The 16,148-nt window shown below is 43.2% G+C and overlaps 4 protein-coding genes across 7 annotated transcripts; 1 reads left to right on the top strand and 3 right to left on the bottom strand.

The window, feature by feature from the left end:
- Nucleotides 1-268: 268 nt before the first annotated feature.
- On the bottom strand, nucleotides 269-3,124 carry LOC111075587 (protein toll-like). The gene is made up of 3 exons (XM_041594325.1): nucleotides 3,015-3,124; nucleotides 375-2,502; nucleotides 269-298 (listed from the first exon to the last, which is right to left on the bottom strand). Exons 1-3 carry the CDS (start codon nucleotides 3,122-3,124, stop codon nucleotides 269-271), a joined length of 2,268 nt encoding a protein of 755 aa, XP_041450259.1.
- An 846-nt stretch (nucleotides 3,125-3,970) lies between these two features.
- Nucleotides 3,971-5,594, bottom strand: LOC111075571 (protein CLP1 homolog). Its single transcript, XM_022368929.2, has 4 exons — nucleotides 5,392-5,594; nucleotides 4,784-5,336; nucleotides 4,222-4,729; nucleotides 3,971-4,154 (listed from the first exon to the last, which is right to left on the bottom strand). The coding sequence occupies exons 1-4, from the start codon at nucleotides 5,488-5,490 to the stop codon at nucleotides 4,037-4,039; spliced, it is 1,278 nt and encodes a 425-aa protein (XP_022224621.1). The 5' UTR covers nucleotides 5,491-5,594; the 3' UTR covers nucleotides 3,971-4,036.
- Nucleotides 5,595-5,622: 28 nt separating this feature from the next.
- LOC111075573 (histone H3-like centromeric protein cid) lies at nucleotides 5,623-6,603 on the top strand. The gene has a single exon (XM_022368935.2). It carries the CDS (start codon nucleotides 5,762-5,764, stop codon nucleotides 6,485-6,487), a length of 726 nt encoding a protein of 241 aa, XP_022224627.2. The 5' UTR covers nucleotides 5,623-5,761; the 3' UTR covers nucleotides 6,488-6,603.
- On the bottom strand, nucleotides 6,527-15,695 carry LOC111075572 (cholinephosphotransferase 1). Of its 4 annotated transcripts, none has more exons than XM_022368933.2 (6): nucleotides 15,079-15,695; nucleotides 12,366-12,606; nucleotides 12,145-12,303; nucleotides 10,008-10,139; nucleotides 8,039-8,197; nucleotides 6,527-7,976 (listed from the first exon to the last, which is right to left on the bottom strand). In XM_022368933.2, exons 1-6 carry the CDS (start codon nucleotides 15,297-15,299, stop codon nucleotides 7,635-7,637), a joined length of 1,254 nt encoding a protein of 417 aa, XP_022224625.1. In that variant the 5' UTR covers nucleotides 15,300-15,695; the 3' UTR covers nucleotides 6,527-7,634. The 4 variants fall into 4 exon arrangements, with proteins under 4 accessions (XP_022224625.1, XP_022224622.1, XP_022224624.1 ...); XM_022368930.2 differs by lacking the exon at nucleotides 10,008-10,139 and adding an exon at nucleotides 11,261-11,392 and having other exon boundaries at nucleotides 15,079-15,694; XM_022368932.2 differs by lacking the exon at nucleotides 10,008-10,139 and adding an exon at nucleotides 9,098-9,229 and having other exon boundaries at nucleotides 15,079-15,694.
- Nucleotides 15,696-16,148: the final 453 nt, after the last annotated feature.

The raw sequence follows: 16,148 nt of genomic DNA, 5'->3' as shown, positions 1-16,148 counted from the left end.
TTTTTTCGAATTTGTCTGAAAAACTCGCGATTCTAACTCTGCGGCTACAATTTGATCAAATTTGGGAGTTAAAGCGAGTATAGGACCGTACCGGCACACGTAACAAGCGCTAAGAGTTAATATAAATCCGTCATAAATATAACCAAATAATGGTAATTGTTTAATTTTAAACAATGTACAATATATATGCAAAATGCTAAAAAATCTGCTTAAATCGAAAGAAAATATTAGAAGGATACGAGCACCTTAAGATATATTTAAGAAAGCTCTATTGCTTCTGTTTCAGGCTCTCGTCGCACTTGAACATGGGGCATTGAATATATTAGCTTATTCCAGAAATTGGGGTCATCTCGCTTGAGATACGTGTTGAGCACCATGTAGGTCCGCAGTTCGCTGTCGAGATCATCAAAGTTCTCCACTTCGGGATAGAGGACCACAATCAATCGCTTGCATCGATCCTGGGAGGTGGCGTGTAGAGCGAGTCGGAACTCCAGTCGCCCCCAAGTCGACTGCAGGAAGTTGTTCGTCATCAGGATGATGATGCGCTTCGAGTCCTTGACAGATTGGCTGATGCACTCGGGAATGGACTCGCCCACGAGCCAGTCGCGCAGATAGAAGCAGAGTCTGAAGCAGTGGCCGCCATTCTCCAGTCTCTCCACGAACTCCTCAATGAGCTCCTCGTCCTTGTGGGTGAACGACAGAAATGCATCGAACCTCTTTAGTTTGTCGCATTCCCGTTCGTCGGCCAGGCTGAGGCATACTCTGTGCTCGTATAACCAGATCAGGATTGGCTGTTTGAAGTAAAAGATCAAGTTTATGGTTAGGACCATTAGCATGAACGAAATGGTGAGAGTCACATAGTGAACCAAGCCTGAAGGGCACAAATGACTCTCATCTGTGAGTATCAGCAGCTGGCCCGTGCCACCGCAGTAGATGTCGGATAGGTTTTCCATATGCAGCGAACGAGTCTTCACAAAGTCAAGGAAATCTTTGTCCTCGCAAGTGCAAGTCCACGGATTCCCAGACAAGAATAACTTTAGCTGGGTGGAGGCGGCTATTCTCACATCGAAGAAGACTCTCATCCGATGGCTCAGCAACGAAATGCTATTGTTTCTTATGTCGAGGGTTGTTATATTCTCAGGCAGTTGATCGATCTCAGTTAGTCGATTGTTGGCCAGATAGAGATGGCCTATCCGGGCATATCCGGGCAGGGAATGGGAGGGCAATGCTCCGAGATAATTCCCTTCGAAATGAAGAGTCGATTGTCCAGATATTGGTATGGGTAGTTCTGGTATTTCTGTGAGTCCTTTCAATCTGCAGTCGACAATCAATGAAGGCGAGGTAGAATTGTCCAGACAGCAGATGCAGTCCTCTGGACACGTTCCTGAATATATATTACAACGATCCAGAGCGGCGGAATACTCCAGCGGTTCCCTTTGCCTCAGAAATGAAAGGAAGGCCTTTGCCCTGCAGTCGCATGACCAGGGATTTCCAGATAATTGGACCTCGCGATCTCTCAATAAATCGACCACCTTGTCATCGAGAGCCTCCAACATGTTTTTTCGTAGATCCAAATGTGTGATGTTCTTGGGAATCAAGTGGAATGGCAAGTACGTTATTCTGTTCTCAAACAAATGAAGTTTCTTCAGAGAAGCGTGACCCAATGAGTCTTCAATGCTGCTTATTTTATTCCCATCCAACTGCAGGATGGCATTGTAGGGTATGGAGTGCGCAAGTTGGGGATAATAGTTGATACCAGCATGCCTACAGTCGATCATAAAGTGATCCGTGCTCCGGTTAAAGCAACAATCGCATCCATCGGGACACGGTGCATTCAGATGATGAAGATTTATTGTATCCGCCCACCAGGCGAGATTACCCTTAAGAGATCGAAGGTAAATTTTGTGCAGAAACTGCATCAGATTATGGTCGTCGCAATGGACGATCCATTGGTTGCCGCACTGCAGGAAATCCGCAAGATTCGAGAGATATTCGATCACATCTTTGCCGAGTGTTTGGATGCTGTTGTACCTGATGTCCAGAATATTCAGTTTACTTGGCAGCCGATCAATTCCAAGACTAGTTAATCTATTATTGGACACGATTAAACTGGTTATTTCATTATATCCACTCAATGAATTGATGGGCAGCTCCCTTATATCATTTCCCCTCAAATTCAGAGCCGCATCTCCTCCAGTAATAGGGACTGGCAATGGTGGGACATAGGTAAGTCCACGCTTCGAACAATCGATATGCAAGGTCATATTTCCCCAATAAAATCGACACTGGCATTCAGCGGGGCACTTTCTATCGTTGATTCCGAGGGTGAATTCGCAGTTCCCTCGATTCCTGTTGCAAATTATGGCTGTTATATTCTCAAAGGGTTCGTACTTATTAACCTGAATCAACTTTAACTTGGAGTAACCCTCGAAATATTTCATATCCACCTTTTGATTGACCTCCAGAACAGCATTCACCAAGCTCTTTTGAAGAGTTTCAGATCTAAATTAGAGAAATAATAACAAATAAATAATATTTATATCCCACATATATTTCTAGTGTATTGTATCAATTGGTCTTACCTTAGGAAAGAGAGATCCTCTAAACTGGTCCTGGTAAAATTTAATGTCTGTAAGTTTTTCAAGCCGTTGAATACTTTGGCTGTAAGGTTTTTAATATCTACATTATTAAATTTCAGATCTTTTAAATTTGTTTTGCCTGCAAAAATAGTCTCGTTTATCCAGAGTTCGGAGTATTGGTATGGTCCCCAATAAAAAATTGCAATCCCTTCTAGACGATTCAGGCTCGTTCGAATGTATTCATGAATTATATCGGTAAACGTGTTGACGGCAATCGTAAGATACTTTGATCCATTCAAATAATTTACATTTCTCTCATATATTTCAAAGTGTTGACCGAATAAATTGTATGTCGACACTGCTTGCACCCCAAGATCTCTCAGATAAAATACTCCTGGACGAAGTGGGGAGTTCTTAGACACTCCCACAGTTAACCTCAGTAGCTTGACATTAGTTTCATTGGAAATGGCGACGAAGTTCCCCTCTTTGGTGTCGGTGTCTGCATTATTCCACTCGATTGTCAAGTGTCCCTGGTCCAGGGTCATTGTGTAGTCGTTGGTGATGAAAGATGATCGATCTTTGCGGCACGTTCTGTCACCGGAACTGCTGCTGCATGCATCCTTACAGTATATTTCACAGTAATCCTCTCTGATGCTATTCAAGATGATTTGATCACTCAATGAATTCATTGCCAGGAGCAAGAGCCACGACATTTTTGCATACGAACTGTGCGAACTGTGCCGAAGTACTAACTAAGCAAGCAGTTCCAATTTGTTTCCAAAGAACCCAATCCAAACCAAGCCCCTTTGGTTCCCCATGGGAGTCCAGCAAATAAAATATGTTCATAAATAAAATAAGTTTTATCATGCTCCCAAATGGGCTGTTATAAATCCACTCGAGTATTATAAACGTTTAAGAGCTGCAACGAAGATACAAATAAGAAGAATTCATTCGTTGGCACACTACAAAAGTATTTCGCCCAACGATAAATGATTTGATATATGATTTATGTATATGTCTCTTCATGATTCGAAATTATTCTTAGAATATTGCCTGTGTGGGCGGGCTCTTTTTGTTTGAGCCTGCTTCTTTGCTGGCCGTTATTCTTTTAATTTTCCTATTCCATTGGGCTGCCAGCAGCCCGATTGGCCTGTCCTGCTCTTGTTCTCGAATGAAGCAGGTCTTCTCCGTGCCGGAGTACAATCGATGCCATTAAACCGAAGAGGCGATGGACGCAGCTCAATTTCGTAGCCAACGATAGCTGCCTGGCAGCCCCTGACTGATGTTGTTTGAAGCTAACCGACTCGCATTCGCATTCCAAGGGTTTCAAAATAAAATCGGCTTTATATTTATGTATAACAATGCAGCAGTTGAAAGAAGGCTTAATGGTGCCCAATTCTAATTTTGATTTATTGTTTTATGTATCCTAAATTAAAAGCAACTTAATCAACCTTATTCTAGGTATGGTTGTCCATGAACTGAAGCTCCGACCACAGCAGCAGAGCGTTCGGCGGCAGCGGTCGCGGCTGCGGCGAGAGGAGCATCACGGCTTGCCTTTCCATATCCACCTCGGTGCTGGAAATGGCAGAAAGAAGCGTTAATATTATAAATATCCCATGCGTGGTGTCTCCCATAGGCTTACACGCAACAGAAACCCGCAATATTTGTGCCAATGACATCGTCTTCCACGGACTCGGCAAAAGACAGGGCCAACACGTGATGGATAAGGGCCGGTGTGGGCGTCACAGCCACCACTTTGGTCTTGTTGTCTTCGGCCTTCATGCCGATGGGCATGCAGGAGTCTGGCAGCGGCGGGGCTCCAATCTTGTACAATCGCAGGTCCTGGAATTTCACCTCAAAAGAGAACGGATAGAAGGGTGCACGGGCGTTGCCATAGAAGTATTCCTTGATGCGCTGATCCCGGCACTCGTGTCGCAGCTCCTTGCTGCGCTCCACAACGCCGCCACTCTTGGGCAAGAGCACCACATGAACGCTGGAGGGCACATCCCGCAGCAGTTCGTTGTACAGCCGCTCCTGGTCCAATACGAAAATGGCGCAAGCCCCATAGGCCCTTGCCGCATGGAGCAAGTGCGCATACCCATGGCCCTTCACCCAGCCGCAGGTGTTGACTATGATGCCGGAGCTCTTTGCTGAAAGAGTGCTTACAGAATGCTTGCAGATCCACACGTACTGCATCTACTCACTGCGCTTGTTCCCGTTGAGCGATTGCAGCGTGACCTCGGCCATCTTGGAGACCACGGCGTTGTAGAGGACACTGTTGCCGCTGGGCGACTTGTGACCGAAGTGGTAGACCAGCGGGGCGGTCTTGGGAAATCCTTCCTCGACACTGGCCGGCCTTTCGATGAGTATGGTGGCCACGTTGCCGGATATGGCAATTGCGCCCTGGCCCACATCGAGGTCCGCGTAGAGGGGCCGTCGACCGACTCTGACTGCATAGTTGAGGAGAATCCGGCAGAGCGTGCTCTTGCCGACATCCGTGGGGCCCACTACCATTGCCACCGGACCACGCCGATCCTTCTCCTCGGCCTCCATGCGAAACTGTTCCAGTGCCGCGTGACAATTGACGTACTGGACCATCGGCGTCTCCTTGGATATGTAGCACACGTCCATTTTGCCAGTGACATGGAGAACGCATCCTTGGTATGTGAAAATCGCCACCTTGGCGCCCATCCCGAACTCGTATTTCTTTTTCTTCACCAACTCGGTGCCAAAGAGCTCCGCAAACCCATTGACCAGCTACAATGAAAGAGGAGTTACTACCATTCCATTGTCTTGGCGTGATCTTACCCACTGTAACAACAACTTTGGCGTCCTTCTGCTCTATTTCGAAACGCAGCTCGGAGTCTCCCTCCAGGCTGTAGTCTTGACCTCTGCTTTGATGATCCGACATTCTAAAAATTGCAACAAATATTGCAATAAACAAAACAAACAATTTACAAATTCCGCCTGGTGGAAATCAGCTGGGCCCTTAGTGTTGTAAAAGGCGTGAGGGCGATGTATTTTCATGCATTTCAAATACGGTCTCACTTGTAGAAAAAAACGCGGGAAGCATTTTAAACGAAGCGAAGCGTTTTTTTCTTGCAAAACAAACAAACAAACAAACCATTTGATTAATATTTGTACGCAATTTAGATTTGCGACGTCCAACTTTGACAACTATAATGCGACCACCGGCAAAAAACACCGGCGGTCGCCGTGCAAGCAATGTTCCAAAGCCAACATTGGGGGACTCGGACACAGACACGGAGAATGACAGCACCGCATTCCAATCGCCCGACGATGAAAATGCCACCGACTACGGCTTGGAGTTTACCACTAGCCGTCTCAATCTCCAAGATTCGAACAATCGGCGCACCTCGACGCTGCGCAAAGACACATCTGCTGCTGCCCGTCGGGCTCGAGAGAATGAGGAGTCATCTGACGAAGAGAATCGCCCACCAGAACCAGCAGTACGGCCGGGACACAACACCTCAAATCGCAGTCTTCGTTCAGCAAATCCTCCACCGCCGCAGCAATCCAGACCCACTCGACAGGCGCAGCAGGCAAGAGCCACTGGAGCGCCGCGCCGGAAACAGACCAGACCCGTAAGCCGGGCCCTCCAGATGCAACGAGAGATAAAACGTCTGCAGTCGTTGCCCTCATTGCTGATACCCCGCCTTCCGTTTGCTCGCCTGGTGCGTGAGTTGATCATGAATTTCACTGGCTCAACATCGCCCTTCAAGGTCACCACGGGCTCCTTGGAGGCTCTACAGACGGCAGCTGAAATGTACATCACCCAACGCTTCCAAGACGCCTATCTGCTCACCCTGCATCGCAGTCGAGTGACGCTGGAGGTACGCGATATGGCGCTTATGGCATTCCTGTGTGGCCAGGGGCGAATTAACTAAACGTATTGTATTTGTATTGTTTAAGGATAGTTTAAGAAATCCTGTAATATATAACAAGTGAATTGTGTTCTTTTATTCTTTTTAAATAAATGAAAATTGTTTTGTTTAGCCTTAAATTGAAATGAAAAATTGTTTTGTTTAGCCTTAAATTGACAGTCGGGTTTAATTTGTATTCTGCAATTTGGTTTTATTTGCGGTTTTTCTCTTTGCCTTCTATAATGTCTTCTTGTCTTCCTAATTGCATTGCGTCTTGTACAGCATACAACATAATCCATAATAGTTTCACTATAAAGATGCGGCCATCAGGCGGCACGCGCCGCCACGACCACGCCAAGCAAAGATACAATAAGTTTTCAGCTAGGATGCGTTAGAAGTTTGATCGTGCTTAGTTGATCGCTCTAAGAATACGGATTACAAATCAGGATAGTTAATGCGCTTTTTGAAATGAGTCACCATTTAGAATGTTGCGGCAAATCGTCGGATACACTAATGGGGAGCAGCCGTAGCTCGACTCGGAACAGTTTCAGGCCAGGCTGAAAGTAACCCCTGTTTGTTGGGATCTTAAACGTAAATTGAGCTTTTGCCTTGCCAAAAGATGTGTTGGTTTCGGTCTAGGTTGGTTCTAGTTCTCCTACATTGTTCTTCCTACATTTCTTTTTGGCATTCGTCTTTTGCACAAGAGTAAAAATACTGCCATCCAGAATCTAGATGTATTACAACTTACACAATTATACAAAATATATATGTATTTAGCCATAGCCATATATATAATTGATATAGGATCCTCCGATCCTCCTCCTAGGAGTCGACTCTCATTTGCTACAACAGTGGGTTGTAAACTGTTTTTCTTAAAACTTAAGAGCAACATTTTGCTTTGCCTTTTCGCTACATCGTTCCTTCCTGTTTGGTTTTTTCTTTTTCTTTTAACACTGACGGTAAATTTTGTTGGGTTGCGTTTACGGTTTGTATTACTTTCTTCTTGCCTCTCCTTGCCGCCTCTCTCCTCTCTTTCTTCTCCTCCTAATCAGCCAACTCTAACGACGTAAAATTATAAAAGGAAACTAATTAATTTAATGGGAAACCGTTTCCGTTTCGGCTTCGGTTGCAGCCCAGAGCAGAGCCCTTCTTCGACCAGGATTCAGGGCGCTTAATGAGGTTTGCTCTTGGACTTTCGATGCGCAGTGCCGCCATTTTTGTCGGCACTGCTGCCAAAGCTGCTTTGACTGCTGACCGAAGCGGTGACCGGATGTGGTGCCCCTCCCTTGGGGTTATAGGGTATCCTGAAGAGATTGATACGCAGATGCTGGCAGATCTCCAGGCACACCTGCGAGCAGTAGCGCAGCAGATCCTGTATACCCCAGAGGAGCGTGAACCAGAGCAGCCAGATCTCCGGCACAATGCAGTTGAAGTATTGATTGAGGAACAGTAGCGCGGGACCGAGTAGCGACCAGTCCAGATACTCCATCTCTGCCTTGGTCATGTGTGCGATCTGTAAGAGGAATAAATCCATTCCATTAAGTGAGCTACGCTTAGTGTCTGCTATGAACTTACCACCAACTTGTTGGTTATTTTAGCTGCCACCATGCCAAAGGCCATTATGTACACAGATGCATGCTCGGTGAATAGGTTCTCCGGCGATTTCTGGGCAATAATCAGAGCTGGTAGCACCACCAGCGTGAGGGGTATGCTGGGTGACAGCACACTGGTACCCTAAAGCGTGGTAAAAATTGTTTTCAATTAGTTTTGGATGGTTTATCGATTTGCAATATTTACAAGTTGCGGCGTTTTTGCCACACACGAATTGACACTTGATCACGGGAGTGTACAGTTGTGGGCACAATTATTACAAGTCGATACACCGATAGGTTCTAGACTGTGTCTGTGTGGGTGTGTGTAAAACGGCACATTTTGCAAATATCACAACAATTATCAGTGCAAGGAAAGAGAACAAAAATTCTTTTGGCTTATTTGGAGTTCAGCATTTTCCCCTCCACAGAAATAGCGATCATAGTAGGGGAAATTGCTCTTATTGTTTTCTTTTTGTGTTTGTTTAATACTTGTTTTATTTACATGGTCTAGCGCTAGATGGCGGTTGTGTGGGTGGGTTGGTTTGTGGGTGGGTGGGATTTGTGGGTGTGTTTCAAAAGCGTGCGTAAGTATAGAAACCAATTGACACCAAACGAAAACGAAAACAATAACATTACATGCCAGTCCAAACGGAGACCAGAAAGCGGCTTACAAACTACACGAAACAATAGTCAAGTAGGTGGCAACAAGTATCCATTCCGATTCGATATGCCCATATATGTACGTACATTGTACATATGTATGTATCTAGTATGCACATATATTGGACACTGTTATCGTACAACATTGATAGAAAAAACACTAGACAGATATTTAGGCTAATTAATTATTCTCAGGTGTCTCCAGTGTGGTTCTACGAATGCCGCCGATCTGCATGCAGTGCGTTCAATAACTAAAAGTCAGGAACTTTACTGGCTACTGGCTACTCCAGCTGAGTTCACTTTTTATAGTTGTGGAACGCACTGTACTGTATGTAGTATTGGTGTTCTATTGCTATAAGAAGCATAAACATAAAATTCTTACAGCAACCGTCGATCCATTCTTGCCACAGCCCTGGGTCAAAATGCATTTTGCGTAACGCAGCGCCAAGAGCAAATCTATCCCACAGGCCAGATACAGTGGCAGAATACGCGTTTCACAGTCGACGTTCGGTAGCTGCCAATTGCAAAATGTATGGAAATATTTTTTTTTTTTTTGATTTGCAATTGATTGATTTGATTGCGTGAGGAAGAGAAAAGTGACGCGCATTAGCTTATGATTTCAAATTACGAACAAATAAAACCATTTTCCAGAAGTCTTTTGAGAATACATTTTAAATAAACCAAAAGGGAGGGTCTAATTATACAATTATCTAATAAGTTTCAAATCAACAAAATCTAACATTTTTAAGCTGTAAAATTCAAGTGTTGTCTCATAAGTTTCAAAGCTATCTACATACTGTATCTAAATGAACAATAGATATTCATAGTTTCATTGCATCGTACGGTTTTGTTTTTTTTTTTGCAAAATATAATGTAAAAAAAAAAAAAATCCTGAATAAAATATGATTAAAATGATCAATTGTAAAAACTATTTGTACCAAAGCCAGCAGCATGCTAGAAATGCCATCCAATGATAAAACCATGACATGTTAGTCGATATGAGGAGAAATAATAATGTTAGCTATTCAACTGTCGATCGGAGCCGTCGAGCCCCAGCACCCCACCAAATGGGCCACTAACCGGCAAGCCAATCCAAACCCAAGTCAAAGGAAAATGCAGAATGGCAGAGTTAGTATTAGATAAACCAAACACAGATCAACGTAGGAATTAGAATTAGATAGATGGTTTTTAGTTTGTTTGTTATGGCTGTTAATAATTTTTTTTTTGGGATTGTTTAATTGTTCGTCTCTCGTATGGTAGGAGAGAGAGGGGGGATAGGGTGCAATGCTTACAGCAACTGAGGAGCCGTTTTTGCCACTGCCGCCTTGAGTAAACATTTTTAAGAAATTGATTATATTCAAGGTATAACCGAATGTGATAAATACTAATATTGTGTAATTCCATGAAACGCCCACGATTGGTATCTAGTAAAGATGAAAGATTGCAAGAAAACATAATAAAGTTAAGAGGATTCGTCAACAGCATTCAAAGGATGAGCATAAATTTGGAAAAGAAATGTTTTGCATTATGTTATGGTTAGGAAAAACTGAAAAAACCTTATTGGCAGAGTGTTCACAGCCGTCAGCCAGTCAGTTCCATGGTACTGTGACTTTGACTGTGACTGTGAATACCCTCTCCACCTGTCTTACAAAATACTCTTAAAGATAATACATACATGTAGGAAATATAGTATAGATTGCAGATTTAGACTCCTGTTGTTAAGGGTAGGAGTGGAGTATATCCAAAACCAAGACAGAATATAGACGTACGATTATGGTATACGAGGACTATAATGACTCTATATATATGTACATATATCAGAGCTGGACAAATGGACAGGGCAAATACATGTACATTAAATTTGAGTAAACAAAAGAAACACTAATAGAGTTAAACTTAAAACTTGCATTTAGCAGCCTCCCAGAGTTATAGTGGGTGTATTTTTGTCGTATGTGTTCAAGGCATGCTCACGTATAGATTTTCGATTACATATATGGAATATATTTTTTAATTTGGTATCATTCACTTGAAGCGCAAGGCAGGAATTGCAGCACCATCGTCGAATAAACCAAAGTAAAGTACACAAGAACAAGAAAATAACAACGGCACAAAATAAGGTAGGCAAGCAATTTGAGGGAAATAGAGAGCGGGGGATTGGTTGGTTGGGGGATTTAGAAAGGACCTCACGCCACGCACCTTCTTCCAGACTCGACTGCCTGCGCCTGTCAGCATTTACATATACAGAGAGGGGAGAACACCCTTCGAGAATGGGGGTTCACATTCATATTCAGATCAATTCAATTCAATTCAGAGAAGCCAAAACAGTTTTTGTTGAGTATACGAATGTGTGTGTGTGTGTGTGTTGGGTAAGATCGTTCAATTTGGTTCTTTTAGTTCATTAGTTCAATTTTAGCCTCTAATTTATTTGTAGTTAATTCTAAAAATGCATTTTAATTTTTCTTGGTACAGAAACGATCTTTCCCAACATTAGTATGTGGTAGGTGGTAGTAGTAGTGTTCGTGTGTGTGTGTGTTTCAAGACTTACAGCAACTGTGGAGCCATTCTTGCCAACACCACCGGCTTTAATGACCGAAAATACATAAGTTAGGGAGAGCAGACCGCACACAATGGTCGTTATGGCCGGACCATACCAAAGCTGAATGTCGCCAATGCCGATCTGCATATGCGTATAGGTATAGGTATCGTTATACATGTGTTAAACGTGCGTGTGTTTGTGTGCGCAGTGCGTTTGTTGGCAGTTTGGTTTTTAGAGAGCGCGGGGGAAGACAACACACATTATGTACATAGAAGTAAAAGTGGTTAGCCGATTACAAATACTGGATATGGTTTGGTTGCTTAAATAACTGGGCGCCTAATAGTATGGGATACACATAATACATATATACTCGCATACGTATCGTACCGTGTCGATGTGGAGAGAGTTGTGTTTGGCCCTGTTTTCAATCCCCTCACTCTGCTCTGATGCTTTCATCGCATTTTCATGCCAATGGTAAATGGTAAATGGAACATAATAAATTAATGGATGCTAAACTTTAAAACAAATCAAAGCTCTAGCATAAAAAACTCAAAAACTGGTCCTACTAAATCGGAACCATAACGAACACAACTCGACTAGAAAGGAACTTAAATGCAGCTGAGCCGAGCGCAGCAAGCGGATGCCTAGCTTAAGCCTAGCTGCAGCGCTAGCGTCAGCGACAGGAACTTGGAACTCTAAACTCTATGCTAAAACATAAGTAAACTTTAGACATATGTACTCTTAACAATCTAAATATAAAAAGAAACAAAAAAAAAAGACAACTTAAAAGAAACGCAAAGAACTTCCGGAATGGAGAATACTTTAAAACGAAATTTGAGGATCATTAAGCGGGCTGTAGGCCCTGTCCATGACCTGTACGTTCCCACGCCTACCTTGGTGAGCCAGAACTCAGGACCCAATATGGCCGACACCAGATGTATGGCTATAATCGAGAACTGTGCCTCCGTCACGTCGATGCGTCCGAAGCGCATCGTTCCAGACACATATGTCTGCCAGTGGGCGCAGTAGAACAATGCAATCGCACAGAAGCACTGAAAGAGAATGATTCGGATGTTTATCTTGCTCTGGATCTGGAGAATCGGCAGCTACTCACCTGAAAGAAGAGCCAATTGGGATAGTGGCCCAGTTGGCAGGAGATGCATGCCGAGAGGGCTACGAACACTGTCGATATTGAGTCACAGCCATGATCGAACAGCTCCCCCAGCGGCGATGATGTGTTCGTGCGACGCGCCTGTTTGCCATCAATCGAGTCCAGGCTCTGGTAGACGAACAGTCCAAGGGCGCATAGCGCACAGGTCCAACGTGGGGGGGCTTCAACGCCATTTGGACTGTAGCTGCAACAGTAGAGGGCAAATATAATATTAGTTATGGCTGAATGGATCCTCTGTTCAATGCCTTTCCCTTCCTTTGGGCTCCAGTGTGCCAGAAGTAGCGGGAATTAAACTAAAATTAGGTTCGTTTAGGCGTTTCCAAGTCAATTACCCAGCCCCCTGACCGGCCGAGCGACCCGAACTATCCCCTGGCCGGTAAATTAAACACTGACGTCAGTCAGCATAAAGTCGCCTGATGATCAAAGTTCTGTTCTCGAGCTAAACTTTATAATTATCAATCACGCTGGAAATAGAATAAAATTACTTTTCTGCTGCTGTTGCTGAACGATAAGCCATCCCCCTCCTTCACCTCCTCCGGCAGTCGTATGGCCAACCAATCAGCTGATTTCGTGGTTCCGGCTCGACATTTTCGGTAGACAAAATCACAAACCCGCGATTTCGCAGCTTGCTCATCCCCGCCCCCACCCGGCACAACCACAAGGGTGGCAAATTATTTGATAGAGAGCGTCCCACTGACCCCAAGCTGCCTGAGAATCATCGTGGCTTGCTTTTGGTTTATTCAAACAAATACAATACAAATAGTGCAAACGAAACTAGAATAATAACATATAAGTGCAAATAAAACCGGTATTTTCAATGTCTGTTCGAGAGCTTTTGTGAATGAGCATTCGGATAAATATACATACATTTATTCATGTGTATGTATATATTTTCGGGTTAAAAATAACAGGCAGGCAAACACGTGAGGCACAGCCATGAAGGTGATTCATATATAATTTGTGGTCTGGGAGAAGTTGGGTGGACATTGTGGGCACTTTGATTGACATTTTCCCCAACAACAAAGGGAACCAGGACAGATGTCCTGTCTGGGAAACCATTAGAATGAATAATTTAGTGTAGGGACATTCCATTATGTTATGGGTTATAGTTTACTTTAAAATCACTAAAAATCTCCCATAAATCACCACGTACAAATGAGTTTTGCCACTTATTCTATTAGCCCTTTAATTAGCAATCAAGTGTTATTTTTTACAGCCATTTATAGTTTTACGTTTTGTTCACTAAAGTATGGCAATACAGAGAAAATATTTGCTTGGAGGTCAAGTTCCTACGAAAATATAATTCTTCTTCATGGCCAGAGAGAAAGTGCATCTAAAAATAGTTGTTTTAATTACAAAATTCTCATATTTTGGCAGCGACAAATCAGCCAGAAAATGGCCACACATCTTTCCCCACAACCCGCAATTGGTATAGTGGTGGGGAGGGGGGGTTACTTATACTTGCTTAGCATATAAGTACTCGTAATACACTACCTTCCCACCTATAAAAATCAATTAGAAATGCAAATTTTCATTCTAATTCAATCAGAGACGCAAAAAGAATTTCAATTGAATAAGGGAAAATGGAAATGCTCTGCCCCCGGGGTTAACTCAGCCGAACTTTGGTCTCCTCTCCCCCTGGTTCCCTGTGGCAATTTATTTTGTGTTCCTCCCCTCGTTAGCGAAAGCCTCAGGTGCTTTCGGTGCCTTCTTTCCTTTTGGTTCCTCTCTGCCGTTTGTGTGATCCGGCGATTAGTGTGCCTTTGTTTATTTGCTTATCGTTTAATGTCGCCTTTTTCTGTGACGGCCTCAGGCCCCAAGAAATGCGCTGAGCGTCGACAAGTTGAGAAATCATTGTCTAGATTACTTTACTTATATTTTTCTATATTTCGCGCAATTTGTACATGCATATATGTGTAATGGGGCAGAATGGCGAGACGCCTTTGCTATCTTATCTGTGGCATAGTTTATGCGCGAGTATGTGTGTGTTTGGGGAGGGGGGCCAGAGCGGCTCTCCTCTCCCACTCTCTCGCTCGCCTACTAATGGCTATGGTACTCATAGTTATGACACGAAATGATATGGTATCGCGCGGGGCATTATGAAACGAGGAATGCTGAAACAACTCCGGCAATGTCTAAATAATTATACTAAAGGGTGTTACTATACATACATATGTATGTACTAAGTAGTATACCAACTAATAATTTAATCGCAACGGTAGATCCTAGGGTTGCAACTGAATATAACAGGATAAACAGACGACAGTGCTGTCAAGTTTCCAAATAAGATTGATGGCAGCAGCTGGTGACCAGGCCCAAAGGATTTAGGTGCAAGAATGCGGTGCCAATGGAAAATTACTTAGGTAGGGAAGTGTGCCAAGAAAAAACCATTTGGTCTCTGTACGAAATTGAAATGAAAAGTCGGCAGCACACTCACAAAAACAACATTCAAGAGCCAAGGCAAATGCAAGAACATGAAAAACTTGCAATTTTTGAGGGTCAACATGACAGTGTGTGTGTGTGTACGTATTGGAATGTGTGTGAGTGTTGCAAAACGTGCACTCAGTGCCTCGCCAACAACTCATACACATACTATATGTACATATTTTGATGCACGTACACCGGCAAAAATTGTTTGGATCTCTTAACTACTTACCAAATTAATATCAATGTCGTCACAATATTGAGGACGAGACCAACAATCGTAATTAGATTCGGCGCCAGCCAAAGTGGCGTTTGCGACACCAGCCAGTTCCACCAGGGCTGCAGCAAAGGATCCAATAAGCTGGCGCTGAAACATGAGTATTTGTGTTCGCTGAGCTTTCGCAGCTGCTGGGCGCTGAGAATGTGACTTTCCTTGTAGGCAAGTAGCGGCATTTTAACTTTCTATTGAGTGCGGCGGGTGGTGGGTTATTATGTGGCTGAGTGGGTGACCGTAAGGGTGGGATGATAACACTTCAGGAGACTTCGTGAAACTTTTTGCACGCGCTTTTCACTTTCCGCGCATTTGTATACGTGTAGATGGTATGACTTGAATTTAGCTGTGTGTCTAAAGATTTTATTTTCAGCGCCTATTTTTCACGTGTGTCGAGCTAGGCACAGAAACTGCTTAGCACTCGAACGCACCGAGACGAGACTTGTGGGTAACTACAAATACGTGTTCTTTGCGTGAATGTGCATAAGCGCGTATTATTTACATTTAATTTAATAAAATAATCTAATAGTTCAATTCCGAGACACCGCTGCCCCACTTATTTCCGACACAGTGTGACAGCTGATTTATCAAACAAATATACCTTGTGACCGTCAGAAATATACCAAAATATACCAAAAAATGTATGACATTAATTAAGTGTGTGAAACATGAAACATTATATACAAATGTACTTTAAATATAGCATCACTGCAATTTGAACTTCAAAATATACCAACAAGTTTATAATATAAGGTAAACGGTCACCCTGTCAGTGTGACCGCGGATGTTATCGATCAAAATTACCGTCTGACCCTCAGACATATACCCAAATATACCTTTTTTTATTTTCCAAATATACCGAAAATTTACCGACATTTTAAACCGACCCTCTTCGATGTCTTGTGTAGACTTATGTTATGACCGTTATTTTATAGTAAAATGAAACCATTTATTTTATACTTCATTTTTCGCTATTCTCTTAATAATCTAATCGAATAATGTCATCTTTCTGGTCGTAGTTTGATAATCCG

Source organism: Drosophila obscura, unplaced genomic scaffold (genome assembly GCF_018151105.1).
Source record: "Drosophila obscura isolate BZ-5 IFL unplaced genomic scaffold, ASM1815110v1 contig_25, whole genome shotgun sequence".
Lineage (NCBI taxonomy): Eukaryota > Metazoa > Arthropoda > Insecta > Diptera > Drosophilidae > Drosophila > Drosophila obscura.
Note: the sequence above shows the minus strand (reverse complement) of the source record. Positions and strands in the feature narration are given on the sequence as shown.

Coding starts and splice junctions, on each gene's coding strand:
- LOC111075587 (XM_041594325.1), bottom strand. CDS start 3,124: ATGACCCTGGACCAGGGACACTTGACAATCGAGTGGAATAATGCAGAC. Junction 2,503..3,014: donor ACTAATGTCAAGCTACTGAG/GTTAACTGTGGG, acceptor TCTCTAATTTAG/ATCTGAAACTCTTCAAAAGA. Junction 299..374: donor GCGAACTGCGGACCTACATG/GTGCTCAACACG, acceptor CCCATGTTCAAG/TGCGACGAGAGCCTGAAACA.
- LOC111075571 (XM_022368929.2), bottom strand. CDS start 5,490: ATGTCGGATCATCAAAGCAGAGGTCAAGACTACAGCCTGGAGGGAGAC. Junction 5,337..5,391: donor ACGCCAAAGTTGTTGTTACA/GTGGGTAAGATC, acceptor CTTTCATTGTAG/CTGGTCAATGGGTTTGCGGA. Junction 4,730..4,783: donor GCTCAACGGGAACAAGCGCA/GTGAGTAGATGC, acceptor GCACTCTTTCAG/CAAAGAGCTCCGGCATCATA.
- LOC111075573 (XM_022368935.2), top strand. CDS start 5,762: ATGCGACCACCGGCAAAAAACACCGGCGGTCGCCGTGCAAGCAATGTT.
- LOC111075572 (XM_022368933.2), bottom strand. CDS start 15,299: ATGCCGCTACTTGCCTACAAGGAAAGTCACATTCTCAGCGCCCAGCAG. Junction 8,198..10,007: donor AAAACGGCTCCTCAGTTGCT/GTAAGCATTGCA, acceptor ACCACGCTTTAG/GGTACCAGTGTGCTGTCACC. Junction 7,977..8,038: donor AAATAACCAACAAGTTGGTG/GTAAGTTCATAG, acceptor TTCCTCTTACAG/ATCGCACACATGACCAAGGC.